The sequence below is a fragment of the Myotis nattereri genome (assembly GCF_964212035.1).
Source record: "Myotis nattereri genome assembly, chromosome: 3".
Taxonomy (NCBI): Eukaryota; Metazoa; Chordata; class Mammalia; order Chiroptera; family Vespertilionidae; genus Myotis; species Myotis nattereri.
Window position 1 is genome coordinate 1,839,384 of NC_138077.1, and position 24,766 is coordinate 1,864,149.

General features: G+C 59.7%; 1 protein-coding gene across 2 annotated transcripts; it reads left to right on the plus strand.

Annotated features, from left to right (window-relative positions):
- Nucleotides 1–1,695: 1,695 nt before the first annotated feature.
- On the plus strand, nt 1,696–24,472 carry IFNGR2 (interferon gamma receptor 2). Of its 2 annotated transcripts, XM_081087184.1 has the most exons (8): nt 1,717–1,923; nt 6,458–6,590; nt 10,003–10,220; nt 17,428–17,576; nt 21,479–21,638; nt 21,944–22,101; nt 23,643–23,825; nt 23,907–24,472. In XM_081087184.1, exons 1-7 carry the CDS (start codon nt 1,857–1,859, stop codon nt 23,793–23,795), a joined length of 1,038 nt encoding a protein of 345 aa, XP_080943310.1. In that variant the 5' UTR covers nt 1,717–1,856; the 3' UTR covers nt 23,796–23,825; nt 23,907–24,472. The 2 variants fall into 2 exon arrangements, with proteins under 2 accessions (XP_080943311.1, XP_080943310.1); XM_081087185.1 differs by having other exon boundaries at nt 1,696–1,923; nt 23,643–24,472.
- The last annotated feature ends 294 nt before the right edge of the window (nt 24,473–24,766 follow it).

Consider the following 24,766-nt stretch of genomic DNA (forward strand, 5'->3'; position numbering starts at 1 on the left):
AATATGTCCAGTGGGGGGGGGGGGCCCTGCTACCATTCACCTGCCCGCTGCCCGCTGCCCGCTGCGTGGAGCACTCTATTTCCTCCAGTCATTTTCTTCTTTTTAATTTTTACTTTTTTTTTATTTCAGAGACGAAAGGAAAGAGAGAGAAACATCCATGATGAGAGCTTGATTGATGGGCTGCCTCCTGCCCGCCCCACACTGGGATGGAGCCCGCAACCTGGGCCTGTGCCCTGACCCAGAGTCCAACTGTGACCTCCTGGTTCATAGGTCGACGCTCAACCACTGAGCCACACTGGCCGGATCCAGTCATTTTCCAGGCGTCATTTTCGCAAGGATTCCGACTTACATGCCTGCTTTTTTCACTAAACATATAAACATGTCTCTGCGTCTTGAAAATCTCACAACATCGTTCAAACAGAGCCTTGCTATCTCGTCACGTATTTTTAAAAAGGGGTCCAACTTCAAGCTCCACGAAAGGGAAGTAGAAAAAGGCAAGGCGTCCAAGTCAGGCTCACACCGCCCAGGGCGCTGCCGGCGGGGCCCGGGCACCCGGCTGCTGAGCGGGGTGCGGCCCAGCTGGGGGCACAGGGCGGCTCATCCTGGGGGGCCCCCAGGAGCAACAGCGCAGGCTCGGGCTCCGAGGGGCCCCTCCCCCTCCCCCTTCCCCCTCCCCCTTCCCCCTCCCTCTCCCTCCCCCTCCCTCCCCCTCCCCCGCCCCCCAGCCGGTTCCGGGGTTAGTCCCTCGTACCCCACCCTCCCCAGCGGCCGGGCCGGCCCAGACGCACAGGCCGCCGTGGAGTCGGGGCGCTCCTCCTCCTCGCAGACCTTTGTCCCCTTAAACCCGGTTTCAAACAAGAGCTGCCGCGTCCCCTGGTCAGGCGTCTGCCAGGGGGTGGCAGGGGCGGAGCGGGGGCGCAGGAGGCAGCGAGCCCGGGTTGCCTTGGCATTGATCTCTGTCTCTCTCTCCCCCTCCCCCTTCCTCTCTGAAATCAATAAAAACACCCACAATAATAAAAGCAATATGCTAATTAGCCGGGAGGACCTTCCCCACGAAGCTGGGAGGGGAGCCGGTCTGGGGGACAGAGGGGAGGGGGGAGAGCGGGGGGGAGGGGAGGGGAGGAGGGGGGAGGGGAGGGGAGGAAGGCCTACTCTTGCATGGATTTCCTGCTTGGGCCTCTGGCATTTAAAAAAAGAAAACGTTGCCGTAGCCGGTGTGGCTCAGTGGATAGAGCGTCGGCCTGCGGACTGAAGGGTCGCGGGTTCGATTCCGGTCAAGGGCATGTACCTGGGTTGCGGGCATATCCCCGGTGGGGAGTGTGCAGGAGGCAGCTGATCGATGTTTCTCTCTCATCGATGTTTCTAACTCTCTATCCCTCTCCCTTCCCCTCTGTAAAAAATCAATAAAATATATATATATTAAAAAAAAGGAAACGTTTAAACCGAAGGCCAGGGCCCCGCACTGTGCGGCCCCACGTGTCAAGGAGCAACGGGGGCGCGGCGGATGGGGGTGCAGTGGGCCGGGATCGGGGGTCTCTCCCTAAGGGTCGCAAGGCCCGCAGGCGGGTGTCCGCGGGCTCCCTCCGCGCCCGGCCGCTGGGAGCCGCGGGGAGCCGCGGGGAGCCGCCGGGAGCCGCGGGGAGCTCCGCCCGGCGGAGGCGGAGGCGGAGGCGGAGGCGGAGGGTGCCGGGAAAGTCCCGGTCGGCGGCGGGCGGGGCGGCGGGGGAAGACGCGGGCCCGCCTCCTGCGCTCCCAGGGCCGCCGCGGCGACCTCAGCGGCTCGGCGGACCGGGTGCCGGTGCCGGGGCCGGGCCCACCCTGAGCCGCCGCCGAGCCCGCGGCCGAGAGCCCGGGCCATGCGGCCGCCGCTGCTGTGGCCGCTGCTGCTGCTGCTGCTGCACCTCCGCGCCGCGGCCCCGGCAGGTAAGCGGCCTCCTGGCCTCACGGGGCAGCGCCGCGGCGGGGGTGGCGGCGCGGGGGCCGGGGATCGGGCGGGGCGGGGGGCCCGGGATCGGGCGGCGCGGGGAGCCCGGGATCGGGCGGGGGCGCGGGGGGCCGGGGATCGGGCGGCGCGGGGGCCGGGGATCGGGCGGGGCGGGGGGCCCGGGATCGGGCGGCGCGGGGAGCTCGGGATCGGGCGGGGCGGGGGGCCCGGGATCGGGCGGGGGCGCGGGGGGCCGGGGATCGGGCGGCGCGGGGGCCGGGGATCGGGCGGGGGCGCGGGGAGCCGAGGATCGGGCGGGGGCGCGGGGGGAGGGGGGACCAGCCGCGGACGGAGGAGCCGGGGACCGAGACCGCGCAGCGCCTCCAGCCGCTCAGAGTGAACAAAGGATGCCGGGGCTGGGCCGGGCTGGGCCGCCGGCCGCAGGGCTCGTCCTGGCTCTTCCCCAGCGACGCCCGGCCCGGCGGCCTCCCCGGGGCCGGAGTGGGAGGGGACCCGGGCCGCCGGCCGCGCGTCGGGAGTGGGTGTGAGGCCCCGCTGGCCGCTGGCCCAGGGTCAGGTCGATGGGGCAGCTCCCCGAAATACCGGACCCTGAGTGGACCCCGAGTGGCGTTGTGTTGTGGGGGGGCACCGGAGCCCCTCCGGGGCAGCCTCCAGGCCTCGCCCTCACCCGCTGTAAGGCCAGAGGGGGCAGCGGCAGGTGCGGGCCGGAGTGTGGGTTTTGCTGGTTCCTTCCCCGGAGAGGCAGGTGCCAGGGGGGGCTCCACTCGGAAAGTCTGAAGGTTACTCTCTCGCCAGCAGCCCTCGCGAGGGCCTTGCATTCCGAGCCCGGAGAGGAGCCCTGCCCAGGACTGCCCGGGCCTCCTTCGGAGGGGGTTTGGGGTTGGCAGGGTGCCGGGAATGAACCCATTCGTGGAGCGGGCGATGGGCCCCAGGCGGGGCCTGTGCGCCCAGAGGTGAGGGAGGTAGTGGCAGCCGCAGCCTGGCGTTGCAGTGATTGCAGAGTGACGCCCACACTTGTCCACGATTCACACGTGTCCTTTGGTAACCGTGAGGTTGTGCTATGGTCAGAGGGGGAAATAAGAGCAGCCCACGCCGGTGTGGCTCCGTGGATAGAGCGTCGGCCTGCGGACAGAAGGGTCCCGGGTTCCATTCCGGTCAAGGGCACAGGCCTGGGTTGTGGGCCCCATCCTCAGTGTGGGGCGTGCAGAAGGCACCTGATCAATGATTCTCTTTCATCGTTGATGTTTCTCTCTCTCTCTCCCTCTCCCTTTCTCTGAAATCAATAAAAATATATATAAAAAATAAAAAAGAGGGTATTGGAAACACATTTTTTAAAGGGAGACTTATACTGTCTCCCCCTTGGAGTTGTTTTAGGGATAATGTATGTCAAATATTGGCCCCGACCCAATTTGTAGTGAACCTTTAAGTCAAGGGTGGGGAATGTCCAGCCCACGGGCCATAAAAGGCCCAAGAAACCGTCGGGTCTGGCCCTGCCAAAGCAACGGAAGGCGGGACTTGAAATGCAATAAATCTAGGAGGTTTTTTCAGAGCAACATAAACTTACGTTGAGCCAGTCTCTTAGCGAATGATGCTGTAATTAAGCAAATGGCCCTTGGCAGAAAAAGGTCCCCACCCCCCTGGAAGTGGCGGCCAGTTGCTTTGGTTAGAAAACTAATGGACAGCATTAAATGCACTCGGTCAGCCGGGTCCTGAGTGAGGCGATTGCTACAGCGCTGCAGCAGGAAGGCTCTGTGTGCCCTGCCCCAGCGGCTGCCGAACTTCCCGTGGGTCGGACCGGCCGGCCACGGACCTCCTGCCGGGACTTGCTGACTTGACTGTACAAAGCTCCCAATGCGCTCAGAAAGAAGGTCGCTCCCCAGCGACAGAAAACCGTGGCAGATGGGTCCGCCCCAAGTCGCTCCCGGCGCCCACACTTTCCGCAGTGGAAACGCCTGGGGTGTCGGGGGCCACAGTAACCGATGGTGATGACCCCCATTGTGGGGCCGCTCTCCTGGGCAGCCAGGGCTGCGGCTGCACAGACATCCTCTTTCTTAATTTCCCAGCCCTTCTTTCGAAGCGGGCAGCAGCCCGTGCCCTCCCAAAGAGACCAAGCCGCCCTTTTCTGGAAGAGACCAGTGGTCAGCGCACATAAGCTGACGCCGGGGTCTGCTCCCGCGGGGACTCGGGCTTCATTCTGACCTCTGGCCTGCAGGGTGCTGGGCGGGCTCACCGACGGTCATGATCGGTAGTCACCATGTGGCTCACGGATGTCAAGGGTCTTCAGTTGTCAAGATCAAATAGTTTTAATGATAATTGTACTTTATTATCTGTGTGTGATGTGTGTTAAACTGAGCCCGGCCGGCGTGGCTCAGTGGTTGAGCGTCAACCTGTGAACCAGGAGGTCACGGTTTGATTCCCGGTCAGGACACAGGCCCGGTTGTGGGCTCGATCCCCAGTGAGGGGCGCGCAGGAGGCGGCCGATCAGTGATTCTCTCATCGTTGATGTTTCTCTCTCTCTCTCTCCTTCCTCTCTGACATCAATACAAACATTTAAAAAACAAAACACTACTGTTAGACCCAGGATAGCCTCTTTTTTTCTTTTTCTTTTCTTTTTTTTTGGTTAATCCTCTTCAGAGGATATTTTTCCATTGATTTTCAGAGAGAAACTTTGACGTGAGAGCGGGACATCAGTTGGTTGCCTCCCGCACGCGCCCAGACCCGGGACCCTTGGTGCCTGGGCCGCCAGCCGCGCAGCGACCTCGGACTGGGGCGTGCTGACAGGGGGTCAGTGAGACAGGCCGGTACTTCCCTGGAAACGCGCGCTCTCCTCTGAATGTGGTGAGGGGGTTACAAGGACCTGCACCCCAGGAGCAAAACTGGGTCCCTCCGCACCCCTCAGACGCAGCGGGGGAGAGCGGAGGCTCCCCGGGCCCTGGCCCCTCTGCACCGCTGCCCCCCCCCACCCCCGGCTCCGGGCCCCCCCTCTTAGCTGACTGTCTAGATAGGGGCGTCGGGGCGCCCGGGGAAGCCGAGGGAGGGGCTGTCTGCTGGCTCCTGGGGCGGAGGGGGACAGGCAGAGCATGGCGCCCAAGGTGTCCCGGACGGTTCCTCTCCAGGGCAAAGGGACTTCACAGATGGGGTCGCGTTAAAGGTCCCGGAGGGGCGGACCTGGAGCGCTGGGCTCCCTGGGCCCCGCAGGCTCACACGGGGTTTGGAAGGTGGGAGAGGGCGGCGCGCAGGGCCAGCCGGGTGGCAGCCGCGGCGGGCACAGGGCGAGGCCCTTCCTCCCCGCGAACCCCAGCGGGAACCGGCCCCGCACCTCGCCCCGCGCGGCCTGCGTCAGCCTCGGCCTCCGGAGCTGAGCGCACCGTCTGGGCGCTGGTGGCGATGTGTTTCAGCATCGGTGGGAAAGGGGAGAGGCAGTACCGGGGTCTGAGAGTCTGCGATGGGGGTGGGCTCACCCCGCTGCTCAGCAGGGGTCACAGCAAGCGGGGTGGGGCGGGGCGGGGGGAGGGGGGCTGCCTGGAGGGCAGGAGGCCTGGTGTGAATTGGGACAGTGTAGCTGGTTCAGTCAGAGGAGGCTCTTAGCCATGGAGAGGAATGTGTCAACAGGAGGGCAGGGCCCTGGACGTTTGGCTCAGTGGATAGAGCATCAGCCTGGGGACTGAAGGGTTGTGGGGGGTGCAGGAGGCAGCTAATCCCTGATTCTCTCTCATCATTGAAGTTTCACTCTCTCTCTTCCTCTCCCTTCCTCTGAGGTCAATAAAAATATATCTATACTAATAGAAGGGTAATATGATAATTAGACCGGGAGACCTTCCAGATGTCCTTCTGGACAAAGCCATGGTGACGGGGCCGAGGCAGAAGTGGTTGGGGGTGATCAGGTCAGCAGGGAGGAGGCAGTTGGAGGCAAGCAGGCTGGTGGGAGGAGGGTGGTTGGGGGCGATCAGGCCGGTGGTGGGGGCAGTTGGGGAAGAGAAGGCCAGCAGGCAGAGTGGTTAGGTGCGATCAGGCAGGCAGGCAGGTGAGCGGTTAGGAGCCAGCGGTCCCAGATTGCGAGAGGGCAGTCAGACATCCTCCAAGGGGTCCCAGATTGGAGAGGATGCAGGCCGACCCCCACTCTGTGCACAAATTGTAGTTTTTAATAAAAGAAAGAGACCGAGGCGCCGGCGGGTTACCTGTGCAGTCACACTCCCGGGACAGGCAGGCGTTCCGGGCCGGCCAGACTCCTAGCCCAGCGCCTGCGCGGAGGGCCGGCAGGCTGGCAGGCGGGAGGGCGGGAGGGCGGGAAGGCGGCCCGCACCCACTTCCCCAGGGACCGTGTCGGCGGTACCATCTCTGGTCACAGTGGAGAGCGGCAGCCAGGGCGATCAGGCGATGCCGTTTCTAAGCTGGGACGAACCGGAGCTGTGTGAGCGCTTCCACGGCGTGCGTTTCAATGTTTGTGACTGAGTTTCTCCTTTGCCTCCCTTCCTCCCCCCCTCGCTCCTCCTGTGCTGGGCCCCTTTCAAGACTCGCCCTCCCAGCTGCCTGCCCCTCGGAACCCGAAGATCTGGCTCTACAACACGGAGCAGGTCCTGAGCTGGGAGCCAGGGTCGCTGAGCCACGAGGCGGGGCCGGTGGTGTACCAGGTGCAGTTCAAATAGTAAGTGATGTTCCTGGGGGGGCTGGGGGGCTGGGGGGGCTGCGGGCCCCGGGCCGCCGCGTCTTGCCCCTGGGCAGGACTGTAAGCCAGCCCGCGGGAGCACAGCTTCCTCTCGGGCTGCTGGCCCTGCAAGGACAGAGGTCCCCACCTCCCACTCACCGAGAACCCCGCCGTCTGAGCACGCGGCTTCTCAGGGGGTGGAGGTGATGCACCGGTTTCGGGGAAAGGCAAACGCAAGTCCTCAGTCACTTGTAAGTGAACACTATTGGCTGAGCCCTTTTACGGGACCAGATAAACCAACGTGAAGGAAACGGCCCCGCCCCCGGGTGCGTGGGAACGGGGTTGGCGGGTACAGTGTGGGGGCATCTCACCAGCCCTCGGAGAGGAATCCTCCTGTCCATTCAGAGCTACAGACATGTCCGCATGCTTGACCCTGGGCAGATGATACAGCCACCGCTCCCCACCTCCACCGTGGGGGGGCGGGGGAGGGGGTATGACACCTGTGTTCATGAAGATAGGACACCTAAGTATGTATTCATAGCCATTCACAGAAGAGTGGCAAATTGGGTCACAGGAGCGTGGAGCTGAACATCGGGCAACCGCTGAAAAGGATAATTGTGTGTGGGTAACAGCTGCATCTGTGTAGTATTTGGAATGTGGTCCCACCAGGCAGAGACCCTGCGGAAAAGGTGTTAGAGGAGTGGGCTTCCAGATGATTTCTTCTTCATCTTTAAATGTCCACTGCAAAAATATCTGCTCGCCCTGGCTGGTTTGACTCAGTGGATAGATCGTCAGCCTGCGGACTAAAGGGTCCTGGTTCTGTTCTGGTCAAAGGCACAGGCCAGGGTTGTGGACTCCATCCCCAGTTGGGGACGTGCAGGAGGCAGCCAATCAGTGATTCTCTCTCATCATTGATGTTTCTGTCTCTCTCCCCCTTCCTCTCTGAAATCAATGAAAATATATTTACAAAAAATATCTGCTTAAAAACAGATTCTAAATTGGGGTTTAAGGTTATCTCTGAATCATATTTATCCCTCAAGGAATTATATATATTACCAACGCGATCATCCTGTATAATAAAAGGCCAGCGACCATAACAGCATAACGACCAGAACGACCGATCGACCAGTCGCTATGAGGTGCATTGATCACCTCTTGGTCCCTCTCCCCGGCCCATAGGCTTCGATCGCTGGATGGTGAACAGGGAACCACAGAGAACCGGGTTGGGTGGCAGTGGGGTGGGGCTGGGGACTGGTGAGCGGGCGGAAGATTGGCAGGCTAGGCCTAGGGGCCCTACCCGTGCACGGTTTCGTGCACTGGGCCTCTAGTTTCTAATAAATGGACCAGCCCACTGGGCTGTTGGACTAGCCCAACAGCATTACCTGCAGGGCCCGTTGGGAATGAAACAGTGAGACCCGTGTTCAAAGGTGACAGCAGAGCTTCAAGCCCAGTGTCCCCCAGAGGTGGGCTCTGTGCCTTGCTGGCGTCAGGCCAGAAGCTGCCCTACCCGATGGTTAGGAAACATTGTATCCTAGGGCTCAACAAGGTTTCAGCAAGGGGCAGTCCCAGCTGACCTACTGACTAGAAGTCCTTACCTTGAACATGGAAGGACACCTGTGGGTTGACCAAGTGAGTGCTTGTAAATATTAGGGGGGGGGGGGAATATATATATATATATATATATATATATATATATATATATATATACACACACACACACACACACACACACACACCCCAGAGGCCCAGTGCACGAAAATTTGTGCACTCGGGGGGTCCCTCAGCCCGCCTGCACCCTCTTGGGTGCAGAAGCCCTCAGGGGATGTCCGACTGACAGCTTAGGCCTGCTCACCCTGGGGAATGGGCCTAAGCTGCAGTCTGGCCTCCCTCTGTGGGAGGTGACCAGTGGGCCAATTGGGGACGGCCAGCGAGTGGCTGGCCTGGGCCCCCCCCCTCCCCATCACCCCTCTGCCACCTCTGGTCGTTGCCACCCCCTGATCGCCATCCCCTCCCTCTGTCCATTGGCACTTGCCTTGGCTGGCCTGGTGTTGCGCGCTCACCAGCCCCACCCCCCACCAACCAGTCATTCCGCTGTTTGGTCGATTTGCTTATTACGCTTTTATTATATAGGATTATCCTCACCAGGGATGTGTATTGATTTTTTAGTTTTAGAGAGAGGGGAAGGGAGAGAAAGAGGAACATCGATATGAGAGAGAAATATCAATCAGTTGCTGCTTCCCGTACACACCCCAAATGGGATTAAACACGAAACTCGGTTATGTGCCCTGACGGGGAATCAAACCTGCAACCTTTTGGTGTACAGGATGCCGCTCCAGCCCGCGAAGCCACCTGGCCAGGGCTGTTAGAATATGTTCTAAGAGCTTCTGACAGTTGCCCGGTATAGACCACCTTGTCTCACCTTGCCTTCTTTTTGGAAAGCATTTTGTAGGAAATCCTCAGATTATAGAGGCTGGTTTTGGAAACAGAAACGAAGGCGGGGATGACTGTGCGTGCCCCTGTTCGAAAAGGTTAGGGGCCTCTAAAAACTCACCAGGCTGCTTGTTTGTTTTTAATATGTTTTTATTGATTTCAGAGAGGAAGGGAGAGGGAGAGAGAGAGAGAGAGAAACATCAGTGATGAGAGAGAATCATTGATCGGCTGCCTCTTGCATGCTCCCTACTGTGGATCGAGACTGCAACTCAGGCATGTGCCCTTGACCAGAATCGAACCCGGGACCCTTCAGTCCGCAGGCCGGCGCTCTATCCACTGGGCAACACCTTCTAGGCTGCTTTCGTTTTCAGTTGCAAATTCAATGAAGAGAAAGGGCTTCGCTTTTCCTTTGTTTTAGATACTTTAACGTGTTCGGGATATTTCAGTTACACTAATAATTTAATTTTGAGGCCTTTCTATAATTATGAGTGGAAACCACCCACATGCCTGTCAAAAGATGAGTGGACCAACAAGACGTCGTGTGCTCCTACGAGGGGATGTCATTGGGCCATTATTCAGCCATTAGAAGGGCTGACATACTGACAAGTGCTGCAACATATGTCACGCTCGAAAACATGCTAAGTGTAACATGCTAAGTGAAAAGACGACACAGTGTATGACCCCATTTATAGGAAATGTCCGGAACAGGCGAGTCCGTAGAGACAGGAGTAGGTCGGTGGCTGCCTAGGGCCTGGGGCTGGGGAGATGGGGGTGACTGCTAACGGGCACCGGGCTCAGGGGGAGGCGAAACCTTCTGAGAGGGATGGTGCGCAGGTGATCCACCCTGCTGGATACGCGGAAAGTCACTGAGTCACGCACTTTAAGCGGGAAAACGTATGGCCTGTGATCACATTCAGCCCCGAGGAGGGTTATGCACCGCCGAGAAGCGATTCTGGGATCTGAGCTCTGTTTGTCGTTCCAGCCCCAGCAGCCGCGAGTGGTCCGACGTCACTGTAAGCAGCGTCGGGGTGAACTGTTCGAAGATCTCGGTGACCGAGTGTGACTTCACCCCCACCAGCTTGTCCCGGGGTTTCCTGCGCTACTTCAACGTCTCCCTGCGCGTCCGGGCCGAGCTGCCGGGGCTGCCGGGGCACGCCTCCGCCTGGGCCTCGGTGCCCTGGTTCCAGCACTACCGCAACGGTGAGCCCGGGCTGCCCGTCAGCGGTCCCCTCGCGTCCCTCTCCACCAGGCTGTGTCTGGGTCCTGCCTCTCACCCTGAACCGCCAGCAGAGAGGCGGGCGCACGGCACACCCAGGTCCTGGCTGTGATGCGCAAACCCGGGCCTGGCCGCCCACCTGGTGCTCAGGGCCTGCGACTTGCTTAGGCCAGGGCCTGGCAAACTACTGTCCGCAGGCCAAGCCCAGCCCACCGCCTGTCTTTATAAATAAAGTTTTATTGCTCCGCAGCCACACCGGCTTCTAGCTGGCTGCCTTAGCTGCCTTAGCTGCCTCAGCTGCATTAGCTGCCTTAGTTGCATCAGGATGTCTGGCCTGCAAAGCTGGGGTTTGCCCGGGCCTTTACTGAAAGGTGTGCTGGCCTCGTCCCATGAGTCCTGGCGTGTGGGCGGCTCGGTCTCCCTCCCCTGACCTGGCACAGCTTCCTTTATGTTCTAGAAAGACTTTAATTCTGCATGGGCCATGGGGTCACCTCCTGTGGCTGCTCTGCCATCTGGTGGACACGGTGATGTCCATGCTGCCTGGTGTGTAGTCGCTCAGGACAGGGCCACTGCTGTCCACAGCCAGTCAGGTGGTCAGCGCTGAGCAAAGGCCCCGGGCCCTCAGGAGACGGCTTGTCAGTTGGTGTCAGAATCCAGGCCGGGGACGCCCCGCAGAAGGGCAGGTCTTCAGGCGCAGACGTGGCAGCAATTAAGTGCTTGGTCAGGGCTGGTTCCCAGACCCCACGCCTCTCCCATGGGTAAGTCATGGAAAAGTCTAGAGTCAGCGGTTCTCAACCTGTGGGTCGCGATCCCTGTGGGGGTCGAACAACCCTTTCACAGGGGTCGCCTAAGACCATCGGAAAACACATACATAATTACATATTGTTTTTGTGATGAATCCCTATGCTTTAATTATGTTCAGTTTGTAACCATGAAATTGGGGGTCACCACAGCATGAGGAGCTGTATTAAAGGGTCGCGGCGTTAGGAAGATTGAGAACCGCTGGTCCAGAGACTGCCTTGCAGAGGGTGCCCGACAGCGGGGGCCCAGCCATTGCTCTGAAAAAGGGAAGCTGGGGCCCGGTGGTATAGCTCAGCTGTTGAGCATCGACCCAGAACCAAGAGGTCACCAGTTCGATTCCCAGCCAGGGCACATACCACGGTTGTAGGCTTGATCCCCTGCGGGGGACATGCAGGAGGCAGCCGGTCCATGATATTTCTCTCCCATTGATGTTTCTATCTCTCCCTCTCCCTTCCCCTTTCTCTAAAATCAATAAAAAACATGTTTAAAAAATAAATAAATAAAAATAAAAGGGAAGCTGGTGGCAGCACCTGCAAGCAGGGTCCCTGAGTGAGCTGTCGCTCGCGGCTGTTGCCACCTCCTCTCGCCCGCAGCGGCCCAGCCCGCCCTGGCCTGTCCCTGTCCCGTCAGGATCAGCTCCTCCAGCAGAGCAGGTGCTCGGAGGCGCAGGGGAAGCCCGTAGGGACTGGTGACTCGGCATAGAGAGGAGGGTGCTGACCATACGTCCGACCCCCCAGGGGAGCGCGTAGGGCAAGGGGAGTCGGGCCGCTGTCATGAACACAGCCTCGCGCAGCACTGTGATCGTCTGCGTGTGTGATGTCTGCGTGTGTGACATCTGCGTGTGTGATCGTCTGCGTGTGTGATGTCTGCATGTGTGATGTCTGCATGTGTGACGTCTGCATAAGCAGCCTCTTTGAGCTTGGAGGGCCAGACCTGCACTGTTCCCAGAGTTCATTTGGTTAATTGTACATTTTATTTCTTGTTAATGCTCACCTGAGGATATTTTTTCCATCGCTTTTTCAGAGAGTTGGGGGTGGGGGGGTGGGGGGAGAGAGAGAGAGAGACATCAATCGGTTGCCTCCCACATGCACCCACAACCCAGGTGTGTGCCCTTGACTGGGAATCAAATCCCAAGGCCCTTTGGTGTGCCACCGAGGCTCTAATCACATCTAAACAGATGGCACAGTTTAAATGCTTGCTTGATAGTGTTGTCATTCGTTTATAGCACCATGAGCCACGGCCTGGCTGGCCTGTGAAGTGCATGAAAAGCCTTGACAAGTAGACTTTGGTGGTAATATTGCTCAGTGATGATATTTCGGCATTGGATCCTGATAAGCTGGGAGACAAGTGGATTTGAAGGCGCGTGCAGTTACATAACGAGATGTGCACAGTAGGGAAGGGCCACGAGGTCTTTTCCCGTCGCATGAAAATGACCTTGGTTAGCCTTCCTCTCGGCTTCTCTGTCTGCCAGGAACCTGGCGGGATCGCAGTGGGCAGCGTGGCCCTGGCTGGCACACCGCCTGTCAGCCCGAACGGCCCGCAGTCCTGACCGGCAGCCGTGCCCCCGGCTCTGCTGAGCACAGTGGTTCTGGGAACTGGTTGGGAACCCTGGGCGGTATTCTTGTGGAGTGATGATAAGAGATAGTGCTCTGGCCGGGTTGGCTCAGTGGATAGATAGGGCGTCAGCCTGAGGACTGAAGGGTCCTTGGGCTCAATTACCTTCAAGGGCACGTACCTCGGTTGCAGGCTGGATCCCCAGTCCCAGTCAGGGGCAGGAGGCAACCAATGGATGTGTCTCTCTCACACTGATGTTCCTCTCTCTGTCTTTCCCCCTCCCTTCCACTCGCTCTAAAAAAATCAATGGAAGAATATCCGCGTGTGAGAATTAACAACAAAATCTATCTCTATATAAAAAGCCAGCTACCGCAATAACCAGAATGACACAGAACTACACAGCCTCTCGCCCAGGCTGGCCCCGCCCCCCAGGGAGTGGTTAGGGGCGCCCCTGCGAGTTGGATGGGGGAAAGGTGAAATGGGGGGAAGGTCTTAAGGGTCTGGGGGTTGGGGTGGTCGGCCCGGTGGAGGTGTGGAATGTGCTGGGGAAGGAAGAGGAAGATCCGATTGGAAACGGCCCAGCACAGTACCTTTCTCACTGCGAACCAGGACGTGGACCGAATGGGCGGTTGTTTCACGAGTGCACTTGGGCCCCACGTGTTCACGGCAGCAGCAGTGCCCCCGAAACTTCACTGATTCCAAGTAGCAAACAGCCATCAACGCCAAAACAGAAAAATCCTCTCCCACTAGAGGCCCTGGACGTTGCAACACGACCGAAGGAAACACCACTTAAGGAGGAGCTAGAGAAACCCGAAGTGTGCGACCAGAGGATTGTGGGATTGTGGAGGACGCCTGGGCGCCTAGAGGATTGTGGGATTGTGGAGGACGCCTGGGCGCCTAGAGGATTGTGGGATTGTGGAGGACGCCTGGGCGCCGAGAGGATTGTGGGATGGTGGAGGACGCCTGGGCGCCTAGAGGATTGTGGGATGGTGGAGGACGCCTGGGCGCCTAGAGGATTGTGGGATGGTGGAGGACGCCTGGGCGCCTAGAGGATTGTGAGATGGTGGAGGACGCCTGGGAGCCTAGAGGATTGTGGGATGGTGGAGGACGCCTGGGCGCTTAGAGGATTGTGGGATTGTGGAGGACGCCTGGGCGCCCACCGCTAGAACGTGAGCCTGTTACTGCGCATGTGCATAGTCGGCCCTATAGGCCTCAGTCTCGCCGTATTTGGATGTGACTTCTGGTGGGAAATTGTGTCGATTGAGGTTTGCTGTTCCCTTGTGGGGAGGAAGCTCAGAATTAAAGGTTTGTTTGTCCCCTTGGCTTGAAGCGGAGGACAGGCCGCGAGTAGGACCGGCGCTAGGAGGACACACGCCCCCCCCCAGGAGCACAGAGGAAGCGCACTGCAATCGAAGCCTCCAGTGAGACCACCCAGATCGCGGGAGAGCAGGGCCGGACTCCAGAGAAGCGCAGCCAGGAGGGCCTGGAGCGCTGGCTGAGGGAGTGAGAAGAGGTGCGGAGGGTCCTGCTGGGCTCAGAAGGGCGCAGGTCTCGCATCACCGGGACCCACGAGAGCCGCGCGGAGCGGGAACAGGAGCTGCGCACACGGGCCTCGGACAACCGGGAGATCGATCAGCGCCTGAACGGCCTGGGGCCAGACCTCGTGCAGCTGTGCACGATCCGAGACCAGGACCGGGTATGGCTCCCCCAGAAAGGCGCCCGGCAGAAGAAAATCAACGGGTGCTCGGGAATCACAAAGGGGCCTGAAGCCAGTCTGCACTGATGGAGGATGAGGGTGCCCTCCCCACCGTGAGGGGCGAACCTGGCGTGTGGGCACGATCCACCGCGCGCAGGACGAGGAAATGCTGGGCGGCAGGCGGGAGGGGACCTACCTCATCCCTGAGAGCAGCCTGCGGGCCGCTGTGCCTGCTCGGTGCGGGCGGACGGCGATGCCCAGCGCTGTGTCATCTACCGCAAGGCCGCCGGCTTGGGTTCTGCGAGCCCGACAGCCTGGACGGGTCTCTGCAGGAGCTGGTGTGGCATGACCAGCACCCTCCCTCCTGCAGCACAAGAGGCACTTACGGTCACACTGTGCACCCTGCGAGCCCCGCCCCCGGCCCCGCCCCCAGCCCCGCCCCCAGCCCGCTGACTCAGACAGAGCAGGACTCCATCTTTCCGTCTGTCTCTGTGAATCTTGCTGTCTCAATCTCTCTTGCTTTCTCTGAGTCTCTCTTCCTGTCACGCTTTCTGTCCCCACCTCTGTCCTCTTGTCTCTCCTAGCCTCTGTACCTCTGAGTGTCTGTTCGAGGAGCATACCTCCTCCAACCCTGTAAATATTCCTCTCCTTTCCTCGTCCAGCGGCTAGAGAGCGGCCCGTTCCTGAGTAGGGGCTGCTGGGGATTGAGAAAGTGAAAGAAAGAGACAGAGATAGAAGGAAAAGGCTGGGGCCGGGTGGGACAGCCGTCCTCTGATGGAGAGACAGTGACCCAGAGTCAAGACAGCGTTTTTATTTTATACAGCAAAATACCAGGAAGTTTTACTAAAGCCCAAGACAAAGGAGATTATGTGCATTCTTGTGGCTTCTTTGTAATCGTCACTCCTGGATGAGCCTGGATAATTGTGTTTGTTCCTGGTGCTTGGCTGGATTTACCCACCCCCTGGCACCTGGGCTGAAGGTCAGGCTGACAACACACCTGCCTCTGGCAAGGTATGTTTCCAGGACGTGGCTATGCCAACGCCACTGGATTCAGCTGACAATAATTAAAGAAATGCTCATGTGCCTTCCCAGGCGCTCTCTACACTCCCCATGCCCCCTGTCCTCATGGGCACTGCCCTCCCCTGGCTCTGGCTGCCCCCACCCGTTCCTACAGTTCCCCCAAGCTCCCCCTGCCTGTACCTGCCATATTTACAAAGGCCCCTGGGGTGCTCAGCCCAGTCTGGTGCCCTGATTTTTAAGCCATAGACCTGGGGTCAGGGCAGGAAGAAGGCAGGAAGGAACTTGGCTGGGCCACTTCCAAGAACCTCAGCTGTGACATTTGGGGCCGGCGGGCCCCGCCCCACAGACTCAACTTCTCCTCCCAACCCTGAAGTGAAACCCGCCGGTTTCCCCCAGGGAGCTGCTGCCCAGAAGCCCTCCTCCCCCAAAAGCAAAATGATTAAAAATAACCTCAAGGGCCGTAACCGGTGTGGCTCAGTGGATAGAGCGTCGGCCTGCGGACTCAAGGGTCCCAGGTTCGATTCCGGACAAGGGCATGTGCCTTGGTTGCGGGCACATCCCCAGTGGGGAGTGTGCAGGAGGCGGCTGATCGATGTTTCTCTCTCATCGATGTTTCTAACTCTCTATCCCTCTCCCATCCTCCTTGTAAAGAATCAATAAAATATATATTTTTAAAAAATAATAAAATAAAAATAACCTCAGGAGCGGGGCCTGCCTGACCCCCAGCTTCCCAGGAACTGAGGTGCTGCAGGGACTGCTGGGCTGGGTGAGAGCACCGCTGCCCACAGCACCTCCGCTCGACGCAGTCCCAGGCGTCCAGATCATTCTCCCTGATCGTGCCGGGTTCGATTTTGTTTCCTTGACTGTGAACCCATTTTCTCCTCTTTTGGGACAAGAGCCCCGGTTTTCTATGCTGCCATGGACTCCCCTCCTGCCTGCCCAGCGAGGCCGGCCCGTGGGTTTTGTATGGTACGTTGATACTGATGTGGATATAAGACACTGAACCCAAAAAAGGAAAATGGGACAGTGACAAATGAGAAACCTTGGAGTCAGCGAGGGCAGTTTGTCCAGACTGTTGAGAGCTGAGAATTAGAGTTTGATTGGGACAGAACTGCTGACGGCACCTGCTGCCTGGAATCTGCGCTCTCCGCTTCTAGGTGTTCCAGTTCCAGTGTTTGGAGGCGGCCTATTGAACACTCCTGGCTGGAAAGTGTTTGTGCAGAAGCCATGAGTATGAAGTGTTTGCTGTGTTTACCAGGCTTAGCTCTCTGTAAGGAATGTTAAACGCCTCATGTTCTCAAGAAGCTTGATTTTTAAAATAAAAAATAAAGAAGAAATATAAATATTAAAAATAAAGAAGCAGCTTGAGTTTTAGTGGCAAAATCAGGCAGGCAGGCGGGCCGTGGCAGGCGGGCCGTGGCAGGCGGGCAGTTAGGGGTGATCAGGCAGGCAGGCGGGCAGTTAGGGGTGATCAGGCAGGCAGGCGGGCAGTTAGGGGTGATCAGGCAGGCAGGCGGGCAGTTGGGGGTAATCAGGCAGGCAGGTGGGCAGTTAGGGGTGATCAGGCAGGCAGGCGGGCAGTTAGGGGTGATCAGGCAGGCAGGCGGGCAGTTAGCAGCTAGTGGTCCCGGGGACATGCCCTGAAAGGTTCCAGATTGCGAGAGGGTGCAGGGTGAGCTGAGGCCCCCTCCCCCCTCCCCCCCTCTCCGTGCACAAATCTCGTGCACCGGGCCTCTAGTAATAAAATAAAAAGATAAGAGGTACTGGTTCTTGCGGCTTTTAAGCCAAGGAGGCTCATGGGCCTGCCCGACGTGGGTCTCGGCCGCTGGCACCTGAGTGTCTCCTGGGGGGCCGGAGAGACTCGGTCTGGGCCGCCGTGTGGACGGCGCGGACCCCTCCCCTGGAGCTGCTCCCTGCCCTGCGGCCTCGCAGTGGGACTCGTGCCGGAGCAGCCTCCGGTGTCTCGTGAGCCCGAATGCTACCGTGTTGCATGTGTAAATGGCTGTGTGTGTGCGCACAGGCCATATGTATAACATTGAATACATGCACGCGTTACGTGTAATACAGTATGGCGTGTACACACTAACATAGTTTTGTTTCTGTTGGTGATTCTGTTTCAGTGACCATCGGGCCTCCAGGACACGTCTGGGTGACCCCCGGAGAAGGCTCCCTGGTCATCAAGCTGTCCCCGCCCTTCAACATCGCCGACCCCTCCATGGTTACGTTTCTGTATTACGTCCATTACTGGGAAAAGGCCAGAAACCCACAGGCAAGCCCATTTTTAAATGTTTTTATTTTCTTTGCTTGGAGTTTCTGATACAGGGAAAGGAAGTCGATGTTAAAATGGCAAGGACAGCCCCGGCTGGTGTGGCTCAGTGGATAGAGTGTTGGCCTGCGGATCATTCTGGGTTTGATTATGGTCCAGGGCACGTACCTGGGTTGCAGGCTCCTCCCCGGCCCAGGCCCTGGTCGGGGTGCATGCAGGAGGCAGCCAGTTGATGTGTTTCTCTCGCATCGATGTTTCTCTCTCTCTTTCCCTCTCTCTTCCACTTTCTCTAAAAATCAGTGGGAAACATCCTCAGGTGAGGATTAGAAAAGAAAATGGACGAGGACCGCTGCCCCGGGTCCCCTTAGCCTGAGACCTGAGCCGGCTCTGCTCCGCCTCCTGCAGGCCCGTTTCTCCCCTCGCTCGGCGGCTCCCTTCCGCACTCCACTGGGGGTCCCTCTGTCCCTCTGTCCCGCTCCCGTCCCGGAGCCCGGGCTTTGCCGACAGGGCTTGTGGCGCCTCTGCCACGCTCTGGAGGTCGGAGAAGGTTCTAGTGGGTCAGTCTCTACAAGGAATCCACCACGCCAGCCCAGGTTTAACGGTTTAAGTTCCTCCGGTTTGAACGGTTTGCGGAGAGGCGCCTGTGCGCAGGCGAGGAGTCCGCTGGGAGGAGAGAGCGGCCTGGGGAGGAGGGGCAGTAGGAGTGAGCGGGCGGGACCCACTGGAGAACGGGACCTGTGTGGACCCGTCAGAAGCTCAGGTGACGAGGGATGGGGCAGGGATTCCGTGGACAGAGCGGTCGGACCGGAGGGCCTGGTCCCTGCTGGGCGGTGCAGGCGGAGGAGGACAGCCTGTCATCTCACCCGGGGCCTGGCTGCCGCGGTGCATGTAATGAGGCTCCTTGTCTGTGAACATCACGGCTTCCTAGTGTCAGCGTTACCTTAATCTTACGTAAGAGCTGGGTGGATCAAGAGCTTTCCTCGCGTCTGGCACGGGCAGGCGTCTTAGATGCATCATCTCATTTCACCTTCCCACTGACCTGCTACACAGAGAGGAGCCAGAGGTTCGGGCTGCCCGGGGCCAGCCGCTCCCAGCGCAGTGCAGGGCGCCCGCCGGCCTCGGGCCTGTTGGGGGGGGGGCCAGCCGCTCCCAGCCCCAGTGCAGGGCGCCCGCCGGCCTCGGGCCTGTTGGGGGGGGGGGGCCAGCCGCTCCCAGCCCCAGTGCAGGGCGCCCGCCGGCCTCGGGCCTGTTGGGGGGGGGGGGGGCCAGCCGCTCCCAGCCGCAGTGCAGGGCGCCCGCCGGCCTCGGGCCTGTTCGGGGGGGGGGGGGGGGGGGGGCAGCCGCTCCCAGCCGCAGTGCAGGGCGCCCGCCGGCCTAGCCCTGCTCGCGCGCAGCTTTTCTCCCACGTCATTCACACTTGCCCTCCTCGTCCTGGCTTTGTGGTGCGCCTGACGTCACCGGGGGGCAAACCCCACTAAGAACAGGCTCGGGGCACACGGGGAAGCAGAAGGGCATCGTTACCCAGACCCGCGGTCAGGATCTGGCCCTGGGATCCAGAGGCCTGGGAAAGCAGGCGGGAGAGGTGGTGCGGGAGCCGGGCGCTCTGACCACGTTTCTCTCCGGGAGAGCGTGCCTCTCGCCGCAGTGTGGCTGCCGTCCGGCCCTTGCACTTGTGCAGCTGGAGCCTCTGGCTGCCCTCCACGCATCGGGGCCCTGCAGGCGAATTGCTGTGGGCACCGCGGGGCGGGCAGGGCTGCCCGTGCTGAGGACTCGGCCTCCAGGAACGCACACCAGGCTCCTGTGGCAGCGCCCACGCTCCCGCCACCTGCAGCAGGTCCATCGCGGGCCACTCGGGCTGCAGTTCCTCGGGTGTGGAGGGAAGCAGCTGCGTGGGAACCGGGGGCCACACCCTCTCCCCCTCCAACCAGGGCACAAGGCTCGAGAGCTGAGAGGACCCCAAAGCCACCAGCCCCTCCAGCCCAGCTGTGGGTCTGCTGGGGTCCCGAAGAGCTGCCCAGACCCACTTGGGGGCTCCCAGGACTCGGCACAGCTGTGCCCGGGCCATGATGCATCCCACACGCGGCAGGGCCAGCCGGGGGAGCGGTGGCTGCCCTGCCCAGGGGGAAGCAGGCACAGCGTCCGGAGTCCTGTCCCCATAGGACCCACTTATCCTCGTCACAACCCGGGTGCCGGCGTGTGCAGCGTCTGCGGGGAAGCCCATGGAGACCTGTGCCCAGGGTTTCTGGGGCTGGTGCTGTCGGCATCCTCTCCCTGGCACGTGCCAGAGCAGACTGCCGGCAGGAAGCAGCTGTCCAGCACGAAACCTTTTCCACGCCTCCCTGATGGGTGTGGGGTCGGGGCAGGGCGCACCGAGCACCAGCCAGGGCCAGCCATGCGGGCAGCAGGCCTGTCCTCGGGCAGCGGCCTCTGGCCTGAATGCCAGCTCTTCTCTGCACCCGTGGTTCTAAGTTTGAGAAACGCCAGCCTGGCTGCTGAAAGAACCCTAAAGGGATTCTGTCCTTGAAAGTGCTGTAGGTGGCATCCGAAGCAGTTGCTCCCTGTGCCCTGGAAGTCCGTCAGCATTAACCTGAAGAAAACGGGATTAAAGTCACCTGTCGCCCGACTACTCCTAAGTGATACCGTTACTTTGCATCTTAAAATGAGAGCGTGTTCTAGGCTCGATGGAATAACCTGCTTTTTCAGTCAGCGCCATAGCGGCTCCTCTCCCGGGCCTGGGCCTTGTCGCCCCCATTTCAGAGGCCGCCGTGCGTTCTGCTGTCTCACAGCCAGAGGGCAGCCAGCGCCTGAAGGAGCCCCTGTGGCCACCAGGCGTCCTTTCCTCCTTTCCCTGCGGAGCGGACAGCCTTGTCTGGGACCAGGTGTGGGGGCCTGCGGGCGGCGGCCTGGGGGGCAGGGGCAGCAGCCAGATCCTCTGAGACGGGGTCCAGCTGTTAGCCGGTTACATAAATAGCTAAGGTCATTTTCACCAAAACTACAAGAGATCAGCACGTTTTAGGTAAAACTGGACGCAGGTCGCAACTAAAGGCCATTTTTTTCCCAGGATGGTTTTTTCTCTGTGACTAACTCAGAGTATCCAGTTAGATTAACCACCGGCTACAGAATGCCCCTTTTAAAGGAGAAAATGGCGTTCCGGGAACTGGGAAGCTCCCGTGTGGACCCCGTTGCTGGGTTTGTGAGTCTTCAATGGGCCTGGAGGCCTCGGGGTCTGAAGCCGGGGCACCTTCCTCAGGCCCGGGCGCTGTCACAGGGAGCTGTGCGCCTCGCGGCGAATGGCCGGCTGACTCCGCACCTGCCCACGTGCCTCTGCCAGCTCCTGCCAGGGGCGGGGTGCCCCACCTCCCGAGACGCTAAAGGACGGTTAGAGCGTTCTCTGCGCCAGACTAACACCAGCTCTTACTTTGCTCGCTGAGCTTCACAAAAGAAGTGGTGTCTTGTAGACGGATAACAGGGTATTTAAAGCCGGAACACCTGGGCTTTCTAGCCACAGTGTCATATAAACAAACATCTAAATATCAACTCGTGATAAACACAACTCCACACATCATTTGCTTTTTATCATCTTAACTTGGAAATTGAAAAATAAGAAGAATGTGGAGTTAAAACATTCTCCTTGGGATAGTGTACTTGAGTCAACTTATAAGGTAAAACGTTTTTTATCAAATTTGCTCTTAAAAATCTCTTAAATTGCTCACAAAGTAAAATCCCAATAAAGCTGATTTTACCTTCAAAAAAAAAAACAGCCTGCCCCCTGCTGGCCGGGGAGCGCTCAGAACTGCACGCCTTGCTCTTCGGTGTCCTCACCGTGAGGTTAAGGCACGACCCAGCAGGGGACCATGGCTGCCCGTCTGTCGGGGGGCTCACTGGGTTGTTGGGCTCCTCCGCAGGTGAAAGGCCCCTTCAGGGACAGCTCCATCGTGCTGCGGGACCTGCAGCCCCTGAGCGAGTACTGCCTCCAGGTCCAGGCCCACCTGCTCTGGAAGTCCCAGGACCTCAACAGGCCCGGGCGCTTAAGCAACGTGTCTTGTCACACGACATCAGCAGACGGTAAGATGTGCCTTCTGGTGCCCTTTCTGAGCTGTGAAAAGGATGCCCCTAAAATAGTGAAATTGGGGGGCACGGATTAGGGGAAGGCGATAGTAGGGGGAGAGCCAGAGGGGAGGGGAGCGAGCTGGTGCTGAGGGCTGTCAGCAGCCACGCCCCGGCCTTGGCTTGGCTTGGGGCTGCCTCACTCGCTACTGAATGAGCCTGTGGGGCGGGGAGGGCCCCTGGGACAGGGACTTGTGGGCAGGAGAAGATGACCCCGTTTGTGTCCCGGGGCTGGTCCTCTCGTCACCGCGTGTCCTCTTCAGCCTCCACCAAGCTGCAGCGAGTGGTCCTGGTCGCCGTGGCCACCTTCCTGTCGCTGGCCGGGCTGGCGGGCGCCTGCGTCTTCCTGATCCTGAGGTTCCGGGGCCTGATCAAGTACTGGTTCCACTCCCCGCCCGGCATCCCGGCGCAGATAGAAGAGGTACGTGCGCGCACGCGGTGGGAGGCGTGACGGGTGGGGACGACCAGGGACAGAGATGAGAGAAGAGGTGCGGGCTCTGTACCGCGTGCCAGCAGCCTATTCACAACAGCCCCTGGGGGGGGGGGGTAAACACGTGACACGCACACTATAGAACCCGCTCCGCCTGGAAGAGCTCTGAGCCCGCTGCGGCCTGGAGGGGCCTGGAGGGCATCGGGCCAGTGAGCTGAGCCAGCCAGTCACAGAAAGACGAAAACCACGTGACTCCTGGCGTGAGGCACTTCAGGTCCTCACGTTCACAGACAGTGGAGAAGAGTGGGTGCCAGGGCTGGGAGGGGGGTGGCGAGACCGTGTTCAGTGGGGACAGCGTGTCTGTTTTGTAAAATGGAAGTTACTGAGATGGAGGGGAGCGGTGGTTGCACAACAATGTCAGTGTACTCGACACTGCTAAGCTATCCGCTTAAAGATGGTGCGGTGATCGCTTTTATGTCTTGTGTATATTACCACAATTTTAAAAAACTTAATGGCACCGGGGCAGCCAAAACGGCGACCTGGCCAAGAGTTGGAGGCGGGAGGGCCTTCTCTCAGACAACAGAGCACCCTGTGCTTTCTGGGGGCGCTGGGGGGCCCGGCTGGGGGGCGCTGGGGGGCCCGGCTGGGATGCGAGCAGCAGGGACAGAAGTCGAGGAAGGAGCGTGCGTTTCGGGGCAGACGTGTGCACTGGGGGTTTTTCTAGAGTGAACGCACCCAGAGCTGTGAGCACAAGGCTTTGCACGCCAGGCTCGGGTGTTACTAGTATGGCAAAGGCCTGCAACAGAAAGGCTGGGGGCCCTTGAGGAAATCTTGTTTCCCTGCACAGCCCCAGCCCCCGAGGCTCTGGGAGGCAGCCGGGCCCTCTGAGGTCAGTCGGGACGTGTAGGATAGAAGCTGATGGAATACGTCCGAGTATTTGCTTCCGGGCGGCCAGCGAGCCTGCTCTCCCGTCGCCGGCCGAGAGGTCCCGCGTGCTCCTTCGCTGGGAACCAGTCCGCGACCTGCTAGGCCAGTGATGGTGAACCTTTGAGCCCGGCGTGTCAGCATTTTGAAAAACCCTAACTTAACTCTGGTGCCGTGTCACATAGAGAAATTTTTTGATCTTTGCAACCGTAGTAAAACAAAGACTCATATTTTTGATATTTATTTCATATATTTAAATGCCATTGAACAAAGAAAAATCAACCAAAAAAATGAGTTCGCGTGTCACCTCTGACACGCGTGTCTTAGGTTCGCCATCACTGCTCTAGGATGAGTCCCCACAACGGGCCCAGTGCAGCGGGCAGCCCGGCTTGTCCTGAGAGAGACCCCCCTGGTCACCTTCAGGGTCTGACCGGTCAGAGCGGCCAGGCGGGCGCGGGCGAGTGGTGCTCAGGGTGTGGAAGTGGTTCCTCGGGGACAGAATAGAAGTGAACCTGAGGAACTTGCAACGGTGCCGACTAAGACTAGAGCCCGAGGTCTGGGGGTTCGAGCTGGTAAACTCATTTGGGTGTCGTGTCCCCCTCTCCCAGTATTTAAAGGACCCGGCTCAGCACATGCTGGAGGCCCTGGACCAGGACAGCCCGGCCGAGGACGATGCCTGGGAATCGGTGTCTGAAGTCTCGTCTTCAGAGCAGGAGCAGAGGGTGCTCTCCAGAGCAGAGGGCGCTCCCGCAACACTTTGACCCAAAGCGCTGTCGGCCCGGCCTGCGGGAGTGAGAGCGGGACCCCAAGCCACGCCACCCGGCCTGCGGGAGCTGGAGCGGGACCCCGAGCCCACGCCACCCGGCCTGCAGGAGCTGGAGCGGGACCCCGAGCCACGCCACCTGGCCTGCGGGAGCTGGAGCGGGACCCCGAGCCACGCCACCCGGCCTGCGGGAGCTGGAGCGGGACCGAGCCCAGCCACTCACCTGCTCCTGTCAGGACTTGCCAAGCCCAGGACTCCAAGTCCCCACTGTGGACAGGCCATCGGCCTGGGGGTACAAGTGCGCCTTGTTGGGGAAGACACGTTTACTTTTTTAAGAATTTTCTAATCGTACGATTTTACCAATGATTCTACAGAGATATCCCCCACAGTGGTTTCTCTTAAACACTAAAAAGGCCTGTCATTCGTTGTTGGCAAGTGGCCCTGGCGCTCGGGGAGCTCCCCCGTCGGACCCGCAGGCAGGAGCCGGGCCGCTCCTGGACGCCACGGGTCCCGTCGCCTGTCCGTCACCGCCCCGCTGGCCCAGCAGGGACCCCGAGGGCCTTCACAGCCAGCCCCCGGCTTAAAGCGGAATTAATCCTGTAAATACTTTCCTAGTAACTTAAGGGGTTTTTTTCAACCTCGAAATAAAAGACTGTATAGTTAACGTTTTAAAAAGTCTATGTGAGCGTTCCTGCTCCACGTTGCCTTCTTATTTTGGCCTATTTTCTGAGTTTCGCGCTTTTAAATAACCGCACCTGGACTTCGGTCTCCAAGCACACCCAGCAGAGTGGCGAGAACTCCACGTGGGCCGCTGGGTTCCTTGAAAGGTGTCACGGGCCTTTCAGAAGCTGTGTCACCTCCGTTTCATGTGATGGTCACGTGGGCTGACCACGGCGGGCTGTGGGCAGCAGGGAGAACCGGCTGGTGGCAGTGCCCGTGCCCGCGGGCACGCGCGTCTCCTGACTGTGG